Source organism: Choloepus didactylus, chromosome 27, assembly GCF_015220235.1.
Source record: "Choloepus didactylus isolate mChoDid1 chromosome 27, mChoDid1.pri, whole genome shotgun sequence".
Taxonomy (NCBI): domain Eukaryota; kingdom Metazoa; phylum Chordata; class Mammalia; order Pilosa; family Megalonychidae; genus Choloepus; species Choloepus didactylus.
The window spans coordinates 4,849,194-4,873,310 of NC_051333.1; the positions used below are offsets into that span (position 1 = coordinate 4,849,194).

A 24,117-nucleotide genomic window follows, 5' to 3' on the forward strand; every position below is an offset into this window, starting at 1 on the left:
GCACTCTTATGCACTATATAGATATCCCTTTTCAGTTTTCAGTGTATTGGAATAGCTAGAAGGAAATACCTGAAACTTTCAAACTGCAACCTAGTAGCCTTGATTCTTGAAGACAATTGCATAACTATGTAGCTTACAGTGTGTGACTGTGTGATTGTGAAAACTGTGTGGCTCACACTCCCTCTGTTCAGCGTATGGACAGATAAGTAGAAAAATGGGGACAAAAACTAAATGAAAAATAGGATGGGATGAGGGATGTAATGTTTTGGGTGTTCTTTTCTACTTTTATTTTTATTTTTAGAGTAAGAAAAATATTCAAAAGTTCATTCTGGTGATGAATGTACAACTATAAGATGGTGATGTGAATACCTGTACACGGTGGATGATTGTAGGGTATATGAGTATATCTCAATAAAACTGTACTTATATATATATGTGGTATGATGTGAAGAAATGAATCCATGAAACAAAATATAACTTACCATTTATGCTTTTGCCACATTCACTTAGTAAAAACTCTCTGATGACCAAACTGTACCATTTTTAAATTTGTGAAGCTTACTGTTATCCAAACCTCCACAGAAAGCATTTCCAGTGTGTATAAGATTTCTGTAATGTATAACTTCGCCAATGTACAATAGAGATATGATTCCTTAAGGGTTTTGTACTTCACTGAATGTAGAGTACTCCCATGGGTGAAAATAGGCTCTTCCTGCAACATGACTTAGGTGACAATTAAGGAGCTCTGATTTCTAGATGAAGGATTTTAGACCATCACTGCATTCCATGGCATTTCTTCCCATAGGTTTATGAATGGATGCTGTGTTGAGATTTATGAGAAATACCAAATTCAGTGTCTGGTTTCTCATAACAGGCCTTGAGAAAAGAGACCTTGTTTATTTTCTGGACTCATATGATTAGAATAGTCCCATATTCTCTAGTCTACCTCCACCTCCCCTCATTTCAGCTAAAAATGAATTTAAAATATTTGTTTGCTTAATATTGCCAGGTTTTGTTCTCAGCATTTAGAAATAAAAAATGTTGACTCTTCATAATAACTCTTATGAAGTGAGTACTGTCATTATCTTTCTTTTATAGATAAGTAAATTGAGGCCCAAAAAGGGAAAGCAAATTGTCCAGGACTACATAGCATGTAAGGAATAAGACAGGATTCAAACACAGGGTGATACCATACACATGCTCTTAACAGTTGTGCTCTACAGCCTCTAAGCCCAGACAAGAGACGGCACAGGAGCTGGTGAAGAGTCATCCTTACTGGGACCATGAAAAGGCTGGGGTGGTATTACGAGTCTTGAATCAGGCTTAGATATGTGCTGCATTTGCTTCATCACAATTTTCCAGAATTGATGGATGAGCAGAGCACCTGTCTCTGGGTATTGGAACAATACTGGACAGTCTATTCCGGGTTCCTGACCCACTACTCTAGGGGATATGTAGACATCCTCAAGGGATAAAAGGAAATATGACTCTATATGGACAGGAGTGGAATCTGAGAGCTCAGCTGCAGCTGGAGTGGGATTGGGGGAAAAGGGGGTGAAGCATCATCTTATTTCTATGCTGAAGTGCATCAGTTCTAACTCCGTGTGTTGAAGTTGCAGATGCCGAGTTGAGCAGTGGGCACGCTTATTAATTCTAGACCATATCTCCCGTGAGTTTCAGTGCTTGTTATAATGCGAAGTCCAGGACACACTCCATTAAGATTCCAATTCAGTAAGTCTGGAACTTAGCCAAGAGATCTGGATTTTAACAGATTGTTCAAAGTCCTCATACTATACTTTGAGAACAGAGCCCTGTAATATCCTCTCTCTCTCCAGATATCAACATGGCTGGCTCTCTTCATTGAAGTTCCACTTAAATGTCATTTTCTGAAAGATGTCCTTCCTGGAAACTCTAACATAGTAAGCCCTACCATTCTCAAATCTATATCCTTAACAATGCTTGCTTTTCTTTACTGCCCTTATCACTAGCTGACATTACTCCTCCATATACATATTTATTTACTACCTATTTCTTCCATTATCCTGTGAACTTTACCAAGGCAGACACTTTGCTATGTTCTGGTGAAAATTTAGAGATACAAAATACCAAGGAATTTATACTACAGGTACCATGATGGGCCCATAAAAATATAAACTCACAAAAGTACAAATGAAGTATCATTTGTAGAATGTTACTCAAGCAATTTTTAGAGACATATTTTTACTTCTTTACTATTTCCACCATAACACTAATAAAAATCTTCATCTGAATACTCATGTCTGCTTCAAGTGTAAAACAATTACACTTCTATATGATCCAGATAAATATTATCAGGGGGTGAAGACTTTTTAGATAATGTTTTTATTCCTGGTAATGAGAAGAGTGATGGTACACCTAAGTCCTCAATGAATTTATACAGAGAATGAAGTCAATGCATAGATCAAATTTATTGGGTTCTTTGCTTCATACATTCTAAGTTTTTAGAAGAGTTGCTCTCTTTCCAATAGTGTAAACTTAAGCGGTACAACATGTGTGCCCCAATTTTCATCACTGCAGCAAACTGATGTTTCCAATTAAGCCTACATTCATACCCAGTTTTTCTAAATCATAAAAACATTCCATACACTATCTTCTGTTTCAAAATGTCCACACTTAAAGTGCTGAAGAAATCTTCCATTCTAATTCACATTTGGCATGCATGAAAAAATGGAATGCAAATCTCAGTTGACAAAAGATTATGTTTTTGTATCCATGCATCTATTCACATACAATGAGTGCACCTCTTGGTGTCAAGACTTTCACAGAAGTGAAGGAAGGGACTGCATGAATTATAATATTGATATATCTTATGCTCCTTGCTTTATATTCACATTTAACTGAGAAATGGCCTGCCTTCTCTGAAATTATTTCCCCTCAGAGACACACACCGCAAATATAGATAATAAAACTTTAATTTTCCTTTATGAATGGTAAAATGAGTCATTACTGACAAGATATCAATTGTTACTGTACTAAACAACAGTTCTGTTTTTCAACTTTCCTGTAAAAACAGTCTTAAATTCGCCCATTATGCTAAATAGAGCCAGATATTGTAAATCTAAACTTGATTATTAGGTTAGGCTTATTCAGGTCACCCGACAGTAGGCAGTGAGTACCTTTACTCTATGCTAGGCACTGTTTTAGAGGAAGTATATATGGTGGAGACAAAAACAAGTAAGATCTGTGCCCTCATGAATTTTACATTCTAACATCCAAGTTTTTAAAACCCAGTGTCTACATGTAGAAGCTTATATTCGAGTTTTCTGATTGCCCTATGCTGTATGATGATACTGATAATCAAAGCTTGTTGAGTGCGTACGTAGCCCAAGACCTTTAAATATCACCCATAAATTGTCAAAACTTCAGTGAAACTAGTTTATGGACTTAAAATTGTTTTAAAAGATATGTCAGACATTTCTTTTCACCACAGTGCATTCACCAAGATTATAAACCAGGTATTTCTGCAGCTTTTTGCTCTCCATTATTTAAAGATGCCACTCCAAACTGCTTTCTGGCTTACACTGTTTCTGATAATTCTGTCATTATCTTTGTTCTGTAAATGTGCATTTTTTTCTATTGCTGCTTTTAATATTTTCCCTGTTTTTCAGCAGTTAGATTACGATGTGCCTTGGCATGGTTTTCCTTTTATTCTGCCTGGGGTTTGAGTTTCATGCATCTGTGTATCTGTAGGTTATGGTTTTCATACTTGGAAGACTTTCAGCAACTGTTTTTAAATGTTTTGCTTTTCTTTACTATCCCACTATCTACTCTCCATCTGGGAATATAATTTCACAAATTTTAGGTGATTGATGGTGCCCCTGACCCACTATTTATATTTTCCATCTACTTTATTCAGTTGCATTTTGGATAGTTTCTGTAATTGCCTTCAAGTTCTTCACTAATCTTTTCTTCTGCAGTGTGTAATCTATTATTTCCATCCAGTGAATTTTCCATCTTTATAAGATAGGCCTTTTTATTTTTTCCATTCCTCTTTATCAACTTAATATTTTTCTCTTCCTTCTTATGCATTTGGAATATTTACAAAAGCTATTTGGCATCCTTCTCTGCCAATTCTATCACCTATGCCATTTCACTGCCTCTATTGATTTTGCTTCATTTTATGGGACACAGCTTCCTGCTCCTTTGCATGTCTCAGTAAATTTTGATTAGATACCAGACATTGTGATTTTTACATTATTGGTTGCTGGATTTCTTTTTACTCCTTTAAATGTCATTGGGTTTGGGAAAACAGTTAAAGTACTTGGAAACAGTTTGACTCTTTATAGAGGCTTCCAATTTAAGCTTTGTTATGTGGGCTCAGAGAAGTCTTTAGAACTATTCTGACCCACCCACTAAGGCAATACTCTTAGGAGGATTCACTTAGATTCCCCAAATTTAAGTGGTGTTGGTGGGAACATGACTTAAACCCAGCCCTGTGTGAGTTCCAAGGATTATTCTGCCCATTCATTTCCAGGGGTCCGTTCCCCAGCTTAGGTAGTTTCCTCACATACATGTGGTGATTGCAACTTAAACATTTATGGGAGAACTCTCATAGCAGATTTCTGAAACTTTCTCTCTTGATCTCTGGGTACAGCTCTTTCTTCTATAGTACTCTGCCACATGTATTTGATACACCATGGATTTCCTAGACCATGTCTCAACTCAGGGAGATCTCTTTGGTTGCTTCTCCCCATGCTGCAGCCCAGAAACCCTCTCTAGGCAGTAAGCTAGGGGGCAACTATAAGGCTCACTTCATTTGTATCCTTTCTCTGAGGGATTGAACTAAGCTTCCTATTATCTATAGAATGCCTGAAAAAGTTCATTCACATACATTTTCTACTTTTAAATTATTTATGGTGGGTAGGTATAGACTCAACATGTTTACTGTTAAATAAAAGGGGGGTGCTGGAATTGTCTGAGAGAATATTGGTCAACATCTAGGTGCCTTATAACATATGTATCCAATACTCAGAATGAGATACGTTAATCTGTTCAATTCCAGAATAGGTACAGTATTATGTTTTGCAGCATAATACAATCAGGACATATAAAAACGTTCTTTTCCACTGCTAATTTGATTTATATATTTCAAAAGCATTCCACTGAGTTCACACTTAACACAATGTAAGTTTCTGATAACAAAAAAGTTAATATATTTGGATCATTAATTACCATAGACATTACTTCTCCACAAACCTACTTTTCCAGGTTAATTTAATGGCCATGTAGGGATTTATCACAATGTGAATACTCTGAAATTTAATAAACTTCTTATGGCAGGCAGAATAGTTCCAAAGATGTTCACATCCTAATGCTAAGACCCAGTAAATACATTACATTACACAGGGAAACTAAGACAACACACGGAATTAAGCATTTTGGGATCATATAATTTTTTTGATTTTCATAGATTTATACATGGAGAGGAATCGTACCTCTCAATGGACTGTACCAAGATCTTCATCCATATCTGATTTAGATAATGAGATATGGAACTTTTGAGCTAAGATTTAGCTGAGATTTTGGACTTCAAGTTGACATTGTAATGGGTTGGGACCTTTGGGGATAGTGGGATGGGGTAAACACATTTTGCTTGTGAGACAGACATGAATAATTGGGCCAAGGGTGGACTGTACTAGGCAGAATAATGGCCTCCCAATGATGTCTACACCCTAATCCCCAGAACCTGTGAATGAAGAGATAAGTTGGAGTTAAGGATGCTAATCAGCAATTCTTAAATTACAAAGATTACCTTGGATTATCTAAACGGGCCCAATGTAATCACAAGGATCCATAAATGTGGAAAAGGGAGGCAGAAGAGTCAATGTCAGAGAGATGAAGACTTGACTGGTCATTGCTGGCTTTGAAAATAGAAAGGGGCCATGAGTCAAGAAATGCAGGCAGCCTCTAGAAGCTGGAGATGGCAAAGAAATCAATTTTCCCCTGGACCCTCCAAAAAAGAAATGAAGTTCTGCCAACATCTTGATGTTAGCCAGTGAGACAAATTTCAGACTTAGGGTCCCCAGAATGTTAAGATAGTAAATTTGGGTTGTTTAAAGCCAAGAAATTTAGGGTGACTTATTACAGCAACAACAAAAAACTAATACAGTTGTGTGTCCACGTTCATTATATTCATAGATTTCTGCTATATAATGAAATTCGTTGTATCCAGAAGATTTCATTTATTGGAGAAGCCTTTTCCATGTCCCCAAGATATAAAAAGGTAACATATAAGTTAGATTGGTGAGAGAATTTCCATTTATTGCTTTCAGGGGTTTCTCTTTTCCAAGAGTTTTTTATACATTTTACCAAAAATGTTTCCAAATTAAGTGCCTGTAGAGCTTTCTTTCTGTCTCTCTGAAATGTAATGGAGTAAACTGATCACTGAAATCACTATCACCCTTTTCCCTAAGATTCTGGTCCTGTGAGAATTCTTTAATAACAATTGAGCTCTTACCTACAGGCACTGGCTTCCCTACGATAGCTACATTACTACCTAACATGATCTCACTGATATTTACTAAGTCTAACTTCCCACAGAAGTGTTCTCCTCAGCCTCTGAATCCATAGTGATTCTGTCCCAAATGTGATCTCTGACACAACGTGCAAGGGATTCTTGCTAATGGTTCTTCCTAATTCCTGGTATCAGGGTTTAATTTTTGTTGTTGTTCCTACACAATATCTGTAACATATAGGACACAATTTATTACTGAAGGTGGCGTCGCGTTCACCACATTTGCAAGGAGTATTCCCTGTGCAAATTCCTGATTGCCTACTGAGGTTTGACTTCTTAGAAAAGGCTGTCCCATAATCACTATATTTCTATTCCCTAAGAGCTCACTGATGTTTAATAAAGTCTGAGTTTCTGAAGAAGGCATTTGCACAGGCACTGTGTTCAGAGTGTTTTGCTCCTGTATGAGTTCACTCATGTATGAAGAGCTATGACTCCCTGAGGAAGGTTTTCCCACCTTCAGTGAATTCATAGCTTTCTTTCTTTTATGAATGTTCTCATGCATAGTAAGGACTGACTTGCGGGCAAAGGCTTTACCACACTCACTACATGAATGTGGTCTCTCTCCGGTATGAATTCGTCGATGCTGAATGAGCTTTGACTTGCTTCTGAAGGTTTTTTTGCACTCACTACACTCATAAGGTTTCTCTCCTGTATGAATTCGGTGATGGTTGATCAGATCTGCCTTAAAAAAGAAGGTCCTTCTACACTCACTGCATTCATAAGGCTTCTCTCCTGTGTGAAGTCTCTGATGTGCAATGACATATGCCTTCTGGGAAAAGGCTTTCCCACATTCACTGCATCCATAGAGTTTCTCTCCAGTATGAGATCGCTGATGGCTATGCAGCCGGTACTTCAGGCTGAAGGCTTTCCCACATTCATTGCATTCATAAGGTTTCTCTCCTGTATGCGTTCTCTGATGCACCATAAGGTGTGACTTTCTGAAAAAAGCTTTCCCACATTCATTACATTCATGGGGTTTCTCTCCTGTATGAGTTCTCTGATGTGCAGTGAGCTGAATCTTTCTCATGAATGTTTTTCCACATTCATTGCATGAGTGTGGTTTCTCTCTTTCAGTTCTCTGATGTCTAATGAGGTATGTCTTCCTGGTGAAGGCTTTCCCACATTCACTGCATTGATGTAATTTCTTCTCTGCATATGTTTTTTGATGGTCCCTGAGCTGTGACTTAGTGTTTCTGGATTTAACACATCCATGGTATTTAATTCCAATAAGAGTTTTATCATGCTTGATGTGGTGAGATGATTTCTCATATTCACCAATCTCATCAGAATCCTTTCCTGCATATCTTCTTTTTTGGTTAACAAAACCTAAAGGAGATTTCAAACTTTTACAATGTGAGGCAAGTTCATTCTGGCTTTGTGGTAAGGGAACAAGATTTTTGCTTAAATTGAAATTATTCCCAAGTGTGTAATTCTGCTGACATCTTTCCAAACTTTTAAGCTTGTTTTGGTTTTCTGGGTGCCATTGCATATGGTCCATCTCCCATATTTCTTCTAGGAAAAAGAACAATGAAAACACCCATGATCATATCAGAGGGGAAAAAAAAGATACAGAACTGCCATGGTTTGGACTGGCTCTTATACAATCCTGGTCAAAGAAAAATGTACCCTATGGAAATATACCCTATGCTCTGTGGAAAATACACACACACACACACACACACACACACAAACAATACTAAAAGGAAAACAGTAGAAACAATGATGGATAGTCTACAATGAATACAAATAATTTGGGCTGCCTTTCAAATACAAACTTGCAAAAAGGGAGCAGAAGAAGAAAGAGAAACAAATTACTATTAGAAAAAACAAAAGAGGATGGAGGGCTATCTGATCCAGGATTGTAGGGATGGATCTGTTCATCTTACCAACAATTATTGAACAGGCTGGTGTTTGAGACATTAAAGTGACTAATATATTCTCTATTATCATGGAGCTCTCATTCTATCAGGAAAAAAAAAGAGAACATCTGAACCACAAAATAAGAGTTACAGAATGCGAAAAATGGTACGAAGTATGTGACACAGTGACGATAGGTCAGTATTAGATAAAACAGTCATCCATAAGACAGGAAAAGTTGAACTGACATCATCAGATAAGAAAGCACAAAGTTATGTAAAGAAGTAGTGAAGAACAGTGAAGAAGAGGCAATTACCATTGCAAAAACCCAGGGGCAGAAAAAACTTGGGCATGATCAAGAAACCTAAGAGAGACTGGTGTACCTGGAACATACTGAGCTTGAGTCAAATGGGAATAGTTAAGTTTGGAAAGGGAGACAGAATTGGATTTGGCAGAAATTGGATTTTTTTCAGTTAAATTCAGTTTTATTGAGACATCATAGTCACATACCATTCAATCATCCATGGTGTACAATCAACTGTTCATAGTATCATCCTACAGTTATGCATTCATCACCCCAATCTATGGGAGAAACTGGATTTTAAGATAAGAATGATGACAATAAGCAACTGAATTTTTTTTGGCAGGAAATATGTTATGAAATGATATTTTCAAAAGATCACATGACTGTTTTGTGGAAAATGAAAATGACAGATGAAATTGAAGATGATAACAGACAGAAAGCTATGACAGAGTTCAGGCATGAAATAACATTAGCTTGAACATGACTGACTGCCATGCAGATGGAGAAATGTGAAAAAGCACAGGATATAATCTTTAAGACGAAAAGACATGACTGTGTTAGAATGAATGTTGGTGGTAGTAAAAGTGAAAAATCAAGCTCCTAGGTAGGTGGCTTAAACATCTACATATATACAGGTACCATATAAGAAGATGAGGAAGATTAGGGAGATACATTTGGTATTTGGGGGGAATCCAGGGCCTTATTTTAAAGAACATAAAGTTTGAGATGTCATATATACTCAAGAGGGACTATGAAGTACCCAGTTAGGTCTATGAGGTGGAGAAAGTTCTGGAATTAAAATAAGAATTTTAAGTCACGGGTATATAAAGATTATTTAAATATTTGGAATTATATGGGGCTAGATGAGATCATTCAGGAGGAAAGGATAGAAAAAGAGGAGGGCCCAAGGTAAAAGTTTTTCATACTTCAACTTTAAAAGTTTGGGAAGAGAGAAATACACAGAAAATAAACATTAAATCATATGTATGCTGATCAAATAAAGAAGAAACATGGGTGTCAGTAACCATAGTTTGGAATTGGTAAATTAGAATGTAGGATCTGTAGCATCTCTTTCCAAGACTACCATAATAAGATATTCAGTAATCACCTTGTTACCAAATTTTCCCCCTCATTCCAACTATACACCAAAACTAAACTTTCCTAAAATACCAATTACATATTAAAAATACAGAAGTCAATGCTCCAACTTTCTATCACATTGTGATACAACTTCAAATACAATATATCCAGACACATACCTGTCTATCTGGAATTTTAAAATATTCCCATGTCTCTGCCCTAGTGTAAAGATGCAGTTGAACTGATTAGTGGAAGTAACAACTTCTCCAATCAGTTTAACTGTATCATATTTATGCACAGTGCTGTCCAATAGAATTTAGAACTTCCTGCAACAATAGAAATGTTCTATGTGTTTTCCAATAAGGTAGCTGATGACATGGCTACAGAGGACTTGAATGCAGGCAGTGTGACTGAAAAACTGAATTTTTAATTTTACATATTCTTAATTATATTTGAATTTAGTTACATGTGGCTGGTGACCAAAATACTGTTCATTGTAACATCATATCCCATATTGGTCATTATAATACCCAAATTTGCTTCTAAAACTAATAACATGTTCTTACTTAAAGTATGCTCCCATACCATCTCTGGCATCCATCAATTAAGAGGTTCTAAGAAATCACATTCCCAATCCAGACACAAAATACTCATCTACTTTATCTTCCATTTTTCTTAGAATACCAAGCTAAACCTTCCTACTGTTACAGTCTTATTATCAGCTATCAAGCAAAGCTCTCTACAACTAGCAAAAAACAAAACCAAACTCATACCTTCTAACACAATTATTAAAATAAACTCCAGTATGATCACCAATCTCCTTTCAGTCTCCTACATGCCAATCTATTAAAAGACTCCCATATCTCCCTCATTTCCAATTCTCAAGTTGTCTTTTTATGTTACTGATCCATGAGGCCTTCCATGATCATTTTACTCAAAATCCAAGCATCATTCTTACTGAAAATAGTTTATCAAGGCTTCAGGAAAAAAAAAAAAAAGCACACTTGTGCTGGTTTGGATGTATTATATCCCCCAAACGCCACGTTCTTTGATGCAATCTTAGGGGGGAAGTCCTTTTAGTGTTGATTAGGTTGGAACCTTGGATTAGGTTGTTTCCATGGAGATGTGACCCACCCAACCATAGGTGATAACTATGATTAGATAATTTCCATGGAGGCATGGCCTCACCCATTCAGCATGGGCCTTGAGTAGTTTACTAGAGCTGTATACAAGAGTTAAAACAGAAGGAGCTTGCTGCTGCAACTTACAGAGACATTTGCAGATGGCCACTGAAAGCAGACTTTTGCTCTGGAGAAGCTAAGAGAGGACAAAACGCCCCAAGAGCAACATATTGAAGAATGCAGAGGAGCTGAGAAGAGAAGCTGGAACACCAATCCAGAATCAGCAGATCCCAGCCACATTCCTTCCAAGCTTACAGAGGTTTTCTGGATGCCAATGGCCATTCTCCAGTGAAGGTACCCTATTATTGATGCCTTACCTTGGACACCTCATGGCCTTAAGACTGTAATGATGTAACCAAATAAACTCCCTTTATAAAAGCCAATCCATTTCTGGTATTTTGCATAACGGCAGCATTAGCAAACCAGAACAACTCTATTTTGACACACTTTATTGAAGCTCAATTCTCTCCAATTTTGTAAAATCATCCCTGTATGTATTACATTCATTTTGACAATTCGCACAGCCTAGCACTGAAACATAAATGCCTCAGTTCAAATGCTTGAAATTTTATGCACCTATGCCATCCCTTTCCAACTGGGGCATTCAATCATTTCTGTTTTTCATTACATCTGAATCTCTTTTGGAACATATTCAACTACAGCAATTGCAGTAGAATTCCTAAGCAAGCCATTCAAACTTCATATGCTCAGGTCTCTCTCCCAAATCTAAAAAAATCAGAAGGAGAATCTGAAGAGACAAAGCCTGTAGTTTGAAAGTGCTCCCACACAGTCCATGCACATCCCTGAATAAAACACAAAAGGAAACAAAACAAACCAAAACTTTCGTTCAAGGAAGACATGATGAATGGATGCAAGTGATATCATCAAGGAATTACTATGTAGTTTATACTCGAGTAAGAAAGAGTAAGACACAGGCCACTTTTTTCAAAAGGGAAAAGGAAGGCTCATACCAGTCAAAAAAAAAAACACAATAAAATATAATATATAACCAAGACTGAGTTAGTGGTATATGAAAGTCAGAAAATAAGAAGTTCCAAACATATACTGGTGTAGTTAAAAACTATTTCAAGGAGAGTAAAAAAATAAAAAAAAAAAAAAAAACTCAAACTGAAAGGCAGAATCTGGATGGGAAAAATGCAACTTAAGCCTGTAGATGCCAGTGCTCATGTTACTTTACATTTCAACAGCATTCAACAAAATATATCACTTCTTCCTCTTTGGCAGAATTTTGCTTCTTGTTTTTCTGACTCTCCACACCACTCAGCCCAAACCTTGCCATTTTATTTGGCTGGGTTCTCACCTTCTCAACCTCTAAATATACTTAAACATCCTACTTTTATGACAGATATTCATCCTCCTGTTTTCTGATCAAGTTCCACTGCTTTAATACTCCCTACCTAGAGACGAGTGCAGCCATAACATCAAAAGGAACTAATGGAAAAATTGGAATTAGCCAATATGTGCAGGAATAGGAGCAATGCAAGCACAAATTTTCATGGGCCTGGTTTGAGGTAGGAATTGAGTGTGGAATTTTCAAAAGGCCTTTGCAAGACAAGAAGATTTAACAGGAACAGCAGATATCTTTGGAAATAATAGAACAGAGAAAACAGAGAAGATTCAAGGCAATTCAGCAGTGATCAGGCAGTATAGCAGAACCTAAATAAAATGCACAAGGGAAAGGATTACTGGGAGGAAAAATGATCCTGCTTTCTGACATAGAAGCTGAAAAAAGTAGGATTTCACAAGATAATTGTCCTGGGTGGAGGCAAAACATGGAATTAGAGGGCAGGTTACACTACAAAAAGAGAGAATACAAATTGGGAGTATCATAGTATGGAGAATTTAAATCTTCAGTATATATGAATATATTCCATCATGGTGACAAGAAATTATCTAGCAGACAGGAGGATTCTAGTTTCTCATACAGGGAGTGGGAAATAATAGGGCAGTTGCCCTGATGGCAGGCAAAATACAGAGCATTAGAGTTCAGAATAGACATTAGTAGGAATGATGTTGATTTTGGAATCCCTACCAGAGAATAGAGAGCTTAGGTTTTGAGAATGAAGTAGATATGAGCATCAAGCAGAAGATAAACTATCAGAACCTGGGAGTCAGGAAGAAGCAGATGAATAAGAATAAGTTGCCATGAGAGATGAGACTTAAGTGGATTTTATATGAATGAAGGTGAGGTGAGCTCTCAAGAAGGGAAATCAACCCTTTCAAAAGAGGCAGGAATACGCACAAGGAGACAATAGTGCCAAGTGCAAAATTATCTGTATGGACAGAGAGGGGGAATTTCACAGCAAGTAAAGTGAAGAACAGAAAGTGAGACTGCTGCTACATAAGAAGAGAAGATATGAGGATGCTGGGAAGAAAGGAACCAGGTAAGAAATCAAGGTCCTAAAATGGACTGTAAGAAGATCCAGAAGGTAGAAAAAAAAGGGGAGACTCATCCTTTAATAGCAGGCAAACAACAGGCTGAATAAAGACAAGAGCTGAAAAAAGGTGTTCCTTAGGTTTCTGTGTAACCAGCCGGTGTGCAAAAGAGTTCTCCAAACAACATTTCAAATGTGTCAACCTTCACTGGCTAATTGTGCGTGTATTGTCATTTGTCCCCATTTTCTTGGTTTTCCTCACTCACCTGTACAGGTCTGACTATGGATTGCACCATCTACCATCCATGGTGGCTCCCCTTGCTCCAACTTGAAAAATGAATCTGGTTTGATAGCTTGATACCCTGAAAATGGGAAATCATTGAACATCTGGCACCAAATAATTATGCTTTGGAATCAATGAAAAGTGTAGAAAGTTATATTTCAGGGACCACATTATTTGTACTTGACAAAGTAAAAGCCTTTTACTCAGAAGGGGAAAGCATGCACTCTAGGGCCAAAAAGAGTAAAAGTCTATGCCCTATATTGCTTAAGTCCCAACCATTAAATATTTAAGGGACCCTATACATTCCACAGAATGAGAAAGAAAGGCAACTGACTGCGCCCACAGTAAATGACCTAGTAATGCTGTCCTTACCTACTGATACCAGGTTGTTGTAGTTCTCCAGCATCACATCCTTGTACAGGTCCTTCTGAGCCGGCTCCAGTAACTGCCACTCCTCCCAGGTGAAGCCCACAGCCACATCCTCAAATGACAATGATCCCTGTAATAACACACCCCAAAGCAATCCAAGGTGGCTATCAATAGATGATGCAGACTAGACAGGACAATATTCTGATCATCTTACCCATGATAAATTATGCATACAGTGACTATTTCCCACACCGTAAGGACCATGGAATTCTGCTACTTAGTTGTTACTAGCCTAAAAGAATAGTAACACAATAGTTGCATATATGTAAAACATTGTGCAGTAAGAATGTTCATATTTGTTTGTTTATAATACTGAAACACCATCAATAATCTAATTAATTACAGCATCTCCATGCTATGAAACCATGCAATTATTAAAACCATGGAGGGAGCTCTATAATACTGATATTGAAAGATCTTTGAAGCATTCTCTTAAATGAAAATTCAAGGCCCCAAATACTACATATACTATGAGCCAAAAAGTAAAAATTTTTAATAGGATATACAATTTTATAAGCACCTATGTGTATATATAGAAATGCATATAAATATACACATAAATATAGATATATTCTATCACATGTCAATTCATAGAAAGGGACCAGATGGAGACCAACTATTAACATTTGTTACCTTTAGGTTGGGGGTTGGGCAGGGGAGAGGGTGAAAGGAGATATTCTCTTTCACCACGAATACTTGTATTTGCTTGACTCTCTTGCATACAATCTCTTGTATTATTTGAGCTATTAAAAATATGAGAACCAAAATAAGAATAATGGGTTTTGACTTCAATGTCTGTACCTAGGGTTCAGATGAAACGGAGCACTGTCAACATCTACACGCCAAGCTTTGAGTAAAGAACAGAACTTTCAGCTATCTCCTGCTGTATCAGTAACAAAATTTTGGTTGAGAAAATTCTTTATGGTGGACCAACTAAGGGTCAAGCAGTCCATTCATTCTATTGAATAGTCCGGGCTTTACTCTTGGATAAAGTCAGACTACTTTACCCAAGAATTCTGTCCAATCCAGTTCTGCTTTGGCATGATTCCTTTAGCTTACTTCAAGAACAGAATAAGAAAATGCCAAAAGAAACATTCTATGCTTTTATTCCAAGACTCCTATTAAAAACAGTCCACCACAAAACCTCTCTGAAGAGCTAGGAAAAGAAATTTCTTAAGCTCCAAGAACAATGAAATGTTTATTTCCCATGGAGAACAGTTTGCCTTCTCCTTACAGACACTGAAAATTATGTAACTTTTCACGTTTTTCTTGTTATTTTTGGCTGCAAGAAAAGCAGATGCAAGCTCGTAGCTAAGGAAACCCACAAGGACTTAGACACTCACTTACGTTCCATCTTTAAGAACTTTGTGTGATCATTCTGACCTACTGTCACTTTTCCTAATTTGCTCAGATTCTAAAGTTATGATTTAAGCTTATTTTCTGCAAGATCCTGATTTTTATCAAAATATACTATTTTTATTTAACCACACTGCCTTTCATAAGCTCCCATAAATCCACTGGGGGAATAAAAAGTTAAAACAAACTTCACCAGGGCCTTGGTCATTTTCTTCTGTTCTTAAGGCTAGGAAATCCAGGGTGTGCTCTGCCTTCTACCCAGAGGATGTGGACAGATATCTCAGGTCAGGCTGTTATCAGAAAGTGATTTCTCAAGCCTGGGACTTCCTCCTTCTTCTATCAGTTAAAATGTCTTGTTCCCGTAGACTAGACCTGTGGACTGAAGAGCAAATTCCATTATACGAGGAAATGCACCTAGGATCACATTTCAGCCTCCTTTGTCATGAGGACTCTCCCTAACATGAGACCCCAGTATTCCACCTGACTCTTTGTTTAACACCCTGGAAACTTTTACATTGTACAGAAGTGCTCCAGAGAAGGATACAGAATGGGCGGGAGGAACACGTTTTTTGGCAAAGCTGGAACAGAGCGGATATGAAAGAGAAGACGCAAAACAAAACCAGCTCATGGTTTTGTCCACTGGCAAGTTCTCACAAAGGTTAATTTTACGAAACACAAGATATAGAAGCAGTGGTTCCAAGTAAGAGGATACCTTGGATATGCTATGAAATTCTCTAGCAAACAAAGAAGTGGAGGAGGAATACATGAAGAAGACTGACCATGAGTTCATAATTACTGAAGATGGATGGTAGGCATATATTATATTATTCTCTCTACTCTTGTGTCTGTATGAGAATTTCTATGAAAAGAGGTCAAAAAGAAAGGAGTCACCAGGGCCAATGGGTTCCTAGCTGATACACCTAATCTTTACAGTGCAGATGATCCCAATATTACTTAAACTCTCACATATCAAAGAAAGAGGCAAAGTTTCTCTACTAATTGTATGAAAACATTTCCAACTATGAATCAATACAGCATAATAAAGAAAACTACAGAGGGAGTGCAGCTGGGAGTGATGTTTTGAAGAGAAGCAAGCTTGCTGGAGAGGAACGTCCTGGGAGAAAGCCATTTTGAGGACAGAGTTTTGGAGCAGACGCCAGCTGCCTTCCTAGCTAGCAGAGGTTTAGAGCACGCCATTGGCCATACTCTAGTGAAGGTACCCGATTGCTGAGGTGTTACCCTGGACGCTTTGTGGCCTTAAGACTGTAACTGTGTAGTGAAATAAACCCCCGTTTTATAAAAGCCTATCTGAGGCGGGGCAAGATGGCAGACTGGTGAGCTGTAAGTTTTAGTTACTCCTCCAGGAAAGTAGGTAAAAAGCCAGGAACTGCGTGGACTGGACACCACAGAGCAATCTGTCTTTGGGCATACTTCATACAACACTCATGAAAATGTCGAACTGCTGAGATCAGCAAAATCTAAGCCCAATACAGAAAGCTTCAAAGAATTGCAATTTGGGCACGTCAAGTCAAGAGCAGAACTAAGAGAGCTCTGAGACAAAAGGCAATAATCCAGTGGCTGAGAAAATTCACTAAACACCACAACTTCCCAAGAAAAGGGGGGTGTCCGCTCACAGCCACCATCCTGGTGGACAAGAAACACTCCTGCCCATCGCCAGCCCCATAGCCCAGAGCTGCCCCAGACAACCCAGTGTGATGGAAGTGCTTCAAATAACAGGCACACACCACAAAACTGGGCGTGGACATTAGCCTTCCCTGCAACCTCAGCTGATTGTCCCAGAGTTGGGAAGGTGGAGCAGTGTGAATTAACAAAGCCCCATTCAGCCATCATTTGAGCAGACTGGGAGCCTCCCTACACAGCCCAGCAGCCCAGAACTGCCCTGCGGGGACGGCACTCACCTGTGACATAGCACAGTCATCCCTCAACAGAGGACCCGGGGTGCACAGCCTGGAAGAGGGGCCCACTTGCAAGTCTCAGGAGCCATACGCGAATACCAAAGACCTGTGGGTCAGTGGCAGAGACAAACTGTGGCAGGACTGAACTGAAGGATTAGACTATTGCAGCAGCTTTAAAACTCTAGGATCATCAGGGAGATTTGATTGTTAGGGCCACCCCCCCTCCCCGACTGCCCAGAAACACGCCCCACATACAGGGCAGGCAACACCAACTACACACGCAAGCTTGGTACACCAATTGGGCCCCACAAGACTCACTCCCCCACTCACCAAAAAAAAGGCTAAGCAGGGGAGAGCTGGCTTGTGGAGAACAGGTGGCTTGTGGACGCCACCTGCTGGTTAGTTAGAGAAAGTGTACTCCACAAAGCTGTAGATCTGATAAATTAGAGATAAGAACTTCAATTGGTCTACAAACCCTAAAAGAACCCTATCAAGTTCAGCAAATGCCACGAGGCCAAAAACAACAGAAAATTATAAAGCATATGAAAAAACCAGACGATATGGATAACCCAAGCCCAAGCACCCAAATCAAAAGCTCAGAAGAGACACAGCACCTAGAGCAGCTACTCAAAGAACTAAAGATGAACAATGAGACCATAGTACGGGATATGAAGGAAATCAAGAAGACTCTAGAAGAGCATAAAGAAGACATTGCAAGACTAAATAAAAAAATGGATGATCTTATGGAAATTAAAGAAACTGTTGACCAAATTAAAAACATTCTGGACACTCATAGTACAAGACTAGAGGAAGTTGAACAAAGAATCAGTGACCTCGAAGATGACAGAATGGAAAATGAAAGCATAAAAGAAAGAATGGGGAAAAAAATTGAAAAAATTGAAATGGACCTCAGGGATATGATAGATAATATGAAACATCCAAATATAAGACTCATTGGTGTCCCAGAAGGGGAAGAAAAGGGTAAAGGTCTAGGAAGAGTATTCAAAGAAATTGTTGGGGAAAACTTCCCAAATCTTCTAAACAACATAAATACACAAATCATAAATGCTCAGCGAACTCCAAATAGAATAAATCCAAATAAACCCACTCCGAGACATATACTGATCACACTGTCAAACACAGAAGAGAAGGAGCAAGTTCTGAAAGCAGCAAGAGAAAAGCAATTCACCACATACAAAGGAAACAGCATAAGACTAAGTAGTGACTACTCAGCAGCCACCATGGAGGCAACAAGGCAGTGGCACGATATATTTAAAATTCTGAGTGAGAAAAATTTCCAGCCAAGAATACTTTATCCAGCAAAGCTCTCCTTCAAATTTGAGGGAGAGCTTAAATTTTTCACAGACAAACAAATGCTGAGAGAATTTGCTAACAAGAGACCTGCCCTACTGGAGATACTAAAGGGAGCCCTACAGACAGAGAAACAAAGACAGGACAGAGAGACTTGGAGAAAGGTTCAGTACTAAAGAGATTCGGTATGGGTACAATAAAGGATATTAATAGAGAGAGGGAAAAATATGGCAAACATAAACCAAAGGATAAGATGGCCGATTCAAGAAATGCCTTCACGGTTTTAACGTTGAATGTAAATGGATTAAACTCCCCAATTAAAAGATATAGATTCGCAGAATGGATCAAAAAAAATGAACCGTCAATATGCTGCATACAAGAGACTCATCTTAGACACAGGGACACAAAGAAACTGAAAGTGAAAGGATGGAAAAAAAATATTTCATGCAAGCCACAGCCAAAAGAAAGCAGGTGTAGCAATATTAATCTCAGATAAAATAGACTTCAAATGCAGGGATGTTTTGAGAGACAAAGAAGGCCACTACATACTAATAAAAGGGGCAATTCAGCAAGAAGAAATAACAATCGTAAATGTCTATGCACCCAATCAAGGTGCCACAAAATACATGAGAGAAACACTGGCAAAACTAAAGGAAGCAATTGATGTTTCCACAATAATTGTGGGAGACTTCAACACATCACTCTCTCCTATAGATAGATCAACCAGACAGAAGACCAATAAGGAAATGGAAAACCTAAACAATCTGATAAATGAATTAGATTTAACAGACATATACAGGACATTACATCCCAAATCACCAGGATACACATACTTTTCTAGTGCTCACGGAACTTTCTCCAGAATAGATCATATGCTGGGACATAAAACAAGCCTCAATAAATTTTAAAAGATTGAAATTATTCAAAGCACATTCTCTGACCACAATGGAATACAATTAGAAGACAATAACCATCAGAGACTTAGAAAATTCACAAATACCTGGAGGTTAAACAACACACTCCTAAACAATCAGTGGGTTAAAGAAGAAATAGCAAGAGAAATTGCTAAATATATAGAGACGAATGAAAATGAGAACACAACATACCAAAACCTATGGGATGCAGCAAAAGCAGTGCTAAGGGGGAAATTTATAGCACTAAACGCATATATTAAAAAGGAAGAAAGAGCCAAAATCAAAGAACTAATGGATCAACTGAAGAAGCTAGAAAATGAACAGCAAACCAATCTTAAACCAAGTAGAAGAAAAGAAACAACAAGGATTAATCCAGAAATAAATGACATAGAGAACAAAAAAACAATAGAGAGGATAAATATCACCAAAAGTTGGTTCTTTGAGAAGATCAACAAGATTGACAAGCCCCTAGCTAGACTGACAAAATCAAAAAGAGAGAAGACCCATATAAACAAAATAATGAATGAAAAAGGTGACAAAACCGCAGATCCTGAAGAAATTAAAAAAATTATAAGAGGATATTATGAACAACTGTATGGCAACAAACTGGATAATGTAGAAGAAATGGACAATTTCCTGGAAACATATGAACAACCTAGACTGACCAGAGAAGAAACAGAAGACCTCAACCAACCCATCACAAGCAAAGAGATCCAATCAGTCATCAAAAATCTTCCCACAAATAAATGCCCAGGGCCAGATGGCTTCACAGGGGAATTCTACCAAACTTTCCAAAAAGAACTGACACCAATCTTACTCAAACTCTTTCAAAACATTGAAGAAAATGGAACACTACCTAACTCATTTTATGAAGCTAACATCAATCTAATACCAAAACCAGGCAAAGATGCTACAAAAAAGGAAAACTACCGGCCAATAAAAAAAAACGAAAAAAAAAAAAAAAAAGAAAACTACAGAGAAGAATGCTATTCATTAATATTCATCCTTCCTTCATTTCTTTTCTTTTTTCCTTTATTAGCGAAGTTGTGGGTTTACAGAATAATCATGCATAGAATACAGAATTCCCATATACCACCCTATTAATAAAATCTTGTATTGGCATGGGACATTTGTTATAACTGATGAAAGTACATTTTTATGATTTCTTCCTTCTTTTCTAAGATATGCATTTGTCTGTAAATTCCCTCTACTGACTGGTTAAATGGAATTCCACAAAAGTTGACATGTAAGATTACTATTAAAATGCAATTCACAATATTTCTACTTGATTTCTTAAGACTCATGAATTATTTAGAAGTACACGGCTAAACTGCCAAATACATGGGGATTTTCTAGTTATTTTTTTATACTGAGAGCTTAATTCCACTGTAGTCAGAGAAATACCTTATACAATTTCAATCCTTCAAAATTTGTTTAGAATTGCTTTATAGCCCAACCTATATTAATTTTTCATAAATGTGCATTTGAGAAAACTTGTTGGGTACAGTGTTATATGTCAGTCAAGTTTGTTGATCATGCTATTCTAATTTTTCAGAGCTCGGCATTATAGCAGGCTGGGGACCTGTTTATGTAAAGTTTTACTAGAACGTGGCACACCCATTGTTTATGTATTCTCTATGGTGACTTTTGCACTACAGTGGCAAAGTTGAGTGGTTGGGAACAGAGACCATCTGGCCCACAGAGTCTAAAATATTTACTACCTACTGCTCTACAGAAAAAGTTTGCTGACCCTGGTAATCTATAGCCTTCTAGCTTTTTGTCTGCTTGTTCTCTTAAGTTACTGAATGACGTACACTAATAATCTCCCATTATGAATAGGGATTTGTCCTTAATCCTTGTATCTAGCATACCCTATGCTCAAGTAATTCTACATGTAGATATATATCCAATATAACTTCTACATTCAAAAGACAGATACAGAAATTTTCACAGCAGCATTACTCATTATAGCCACAAGCCAGAAACAACCCAAATGCCTATTAACTGAAGAATGGATAAATAAATTGGGGCATAATAAGACAATGGAATATTATACACCAATGAAAACAAATGAACTACTGCTATATGCAGCAACTTAGACGAATTTCAAAAACAAAATTTTGAGGAGAAGAAGCCAGACATAAAAGACCATTTACTTTAAGAACCCATTTATATACAATTCAAAGCCAGGCAAATCTACTAAGAGGTCAGAAGTTAGGATAAGTATTTCCTGTGAAGAGGAGGATGTGATGAGGATGAGATGGGGGCTTCTGAGGTGCTGCAATATTGTATTTTTCTTCAAATAGTATTATACTTGACAAAAACCTTAAAAAAAAAAGACAAATTTCACTTATAAATGGAAGAGCAAAAAAATTTTAATTGTGTATTATGAGAAACTTCAAGCAACAGAAGAAAGAACAGTATAATTAAAACTCATATACAAAAGGAGAAAAAATGATGTAGTCAACTCCACATACCCATCATGTGGCTTCAACAATTTATCAACTCAAATCTAATTACTTTTTTATTTATTCCACCACTCAACACCCCCTGGACATTGGATTATGTTGAAGCAAATCAAGACATCTATTCATTTCTATTGGAAAAAAAAAACATTAGGAAACAGAATCCAGCCCTGTATGAAAAGAATAAATCATTATGGACAAGTATGATTTTCCAGAATGTAAGAGAGATAGATTAATAGGAAATCTAGCAACATAATGTCAAAAAAAATTTTAAGAAGAGACACAGAAAGAAATTATAAACAAACATAATTTTAAAGTTAAAATGCCCTTGAGAAAGAGGAGGAAAAACTGAGAAAAAGTATTTATTCAGACTATACTGTGTGCCAGCCACTACACTTGATACGTGGAGAACATTTGCACACTTAACCTTCATAATAACACTATAACACAAGAATCATGACATCTCTTTTCACAAATGAAGAAACTGACTCAGAGATTGAGTAACTCACCAAGTCAGAAGCAGTAACAGGTTCTTCCCACTTTGCAGAACATGCACCTGATACCTGGCCAAAATTATTTGCAGATGACAAAAATACTCAACTAGAGAACATAGAGGAATCAATTTAAAAAGCTATTAGTAATAACAAGAATAGAGCAAAGAAACAAAACAAACATACATATTTAAATTTTACTCTTGAACATTATGTAAAATTGGAAGAAACAGAAGAGGGGGTGTGAAATCAAATGAAAGAAAAGACACCATTTACAACAAAAGTATAAACTATGCAGGACAGAAACATAACAAGAAATGCCCAAGACACACATGGAAACAACAACAACAAAAACCCGGTACATCAAAGAAACAAAAACCTTGGGTTAAAGGAAATCTTTCACATATTCCTGTAAGTGTTGTACCTGGATCTTTCATACATTTCAATCCAATCCAAATTAAAGTACCTACTTGATGGGACATAAGTGCAGCAATTAAAAAAAAAAAGAAAAAGAAGACTTTTTGAAAGAGTTTGTAATGTGTAAATGGATAGGATAGGATGCTAAATTAAAAATGCATAAAATTACATCACTGCCCACACACTTCCCAACACTAAAACTAAAATATACTAAATTTTAACAAGTTATTTTCTGGGTCAGAATAAACCTGAAGGCAAATTTTCAATACGAATATACAGCAAATCTGGAGGCAGGAGGACCAGCAATCCTATCTTTAAAAGTAAACATATGACAACCAATAAATACGGAACTCTCCAAACGCTGTCTCCAACACCGATCCCCATGCATTTTCCCCAACTACGGACACCACCACAGCCAGCCACCCCTCCAGACCCTCCTCTCCAACACAGACCTCCAAAGAGCTCGTACCAACACGGAACTCCACGAGCTGCCCCTCCACCGAGAATCCCCAATGCCGAACTCCCCAAACGAGGACCCCCCCCACCTCCGCGTTCCCCAACAGGGATCCCTACGCGCTCTCCCTGGCCTCGAAACACGCCCAGAACCCGAAACTGACCTGATCGCTGACCTCGGTTTCCACCAGTGGAGTCAAACCACGGAACCCACTCCTGGAAACACTTTCCGTTTCGTGTCTCCCGCAATGCGGCCCACCCCTGCGGCCGAGACGCCCCTCAGAACCTTGAGGAATGGCGGCCGTCGACACTCAGCCGGCGTATCCACGGAGGCCCGGAAGCCGGCTCCCTCCCGCGTGACGTTTTAAATCCGCGCCGGTTCGTCCACTCTTGCCGGGCACAGCCATCCTCCGACCTACTGCCGTACACCAGCCGCCAGTTTCACGCCTTACGCGGGAAGGGACAGGACAACGAGAAGCCGTTGAAAACGACCTGTTTCATCCCATTTCTAAGCCAAGGGCGCTACACAAGCTGCTCAGTTTTTCGGAGGCTCCATCCCACGCCGATATTTCTGCGTGTTGGACAGAGGTGGTTGCGGACTTAGAGGCACTTTGCTCTGGAGGAGGATAGAGAAGCAAAGTGGGCGCGGCCATCTTGGAGGCAGATCTAGTGTCCGTACAGAGGACCTGAGGATGTCTTGGAGAGGAAGGA

General features: G+C 38.1%; 1 protein-coding gene across 6 annotated transcripts; it reads right to left on the reverse strand.

The window, feature by feature from the left end:
• Positions 1-2,423: 2,423 nt before the first annotated feature.
• Positions 2,424-23,730, reverse strand: LOC119521089 (zinc finger protein 577-like). Of its 6 annotated transcripts, none has more exons than XM_037819135.1 (6): positions 23,571-23,730; positions 22,916-23,002; positions 15,633-15,818; positions 14,027-14,153; positions 13,638-13,733; positions 2,424-8,065 (listed from the first exon to the last, which is right to left on the reverse strand). In XM_037819135.1, the coding sequence occupies exons 3-6, from the start codon at positions 15,645-15,647 to the stop codon at positions 6,711-6,713; spliced, it is 1,593 nt and encodes a 530-aa protein (XP_037675063.1). In that variant the 5' UTR covers positions 15,648-15,818; positions 22,916-23,002; positions 23,571-23,730; the 3' UTR covers positions 2,424-6,710. The 6 variants fall into 6 exon arrangements, with proteins under 6 accessions (XP_037675063.1, XP_037675064.1, XP_037675061.1 ...); XM_037819136.1 differs by having other exon boundaries at positions 22,916-23,005; XM_037819133.1 differs by lacking the exon at positions 22,916-23,002.
• Positions 23,731-24,117: the final 387 nt, after the last annotated feature.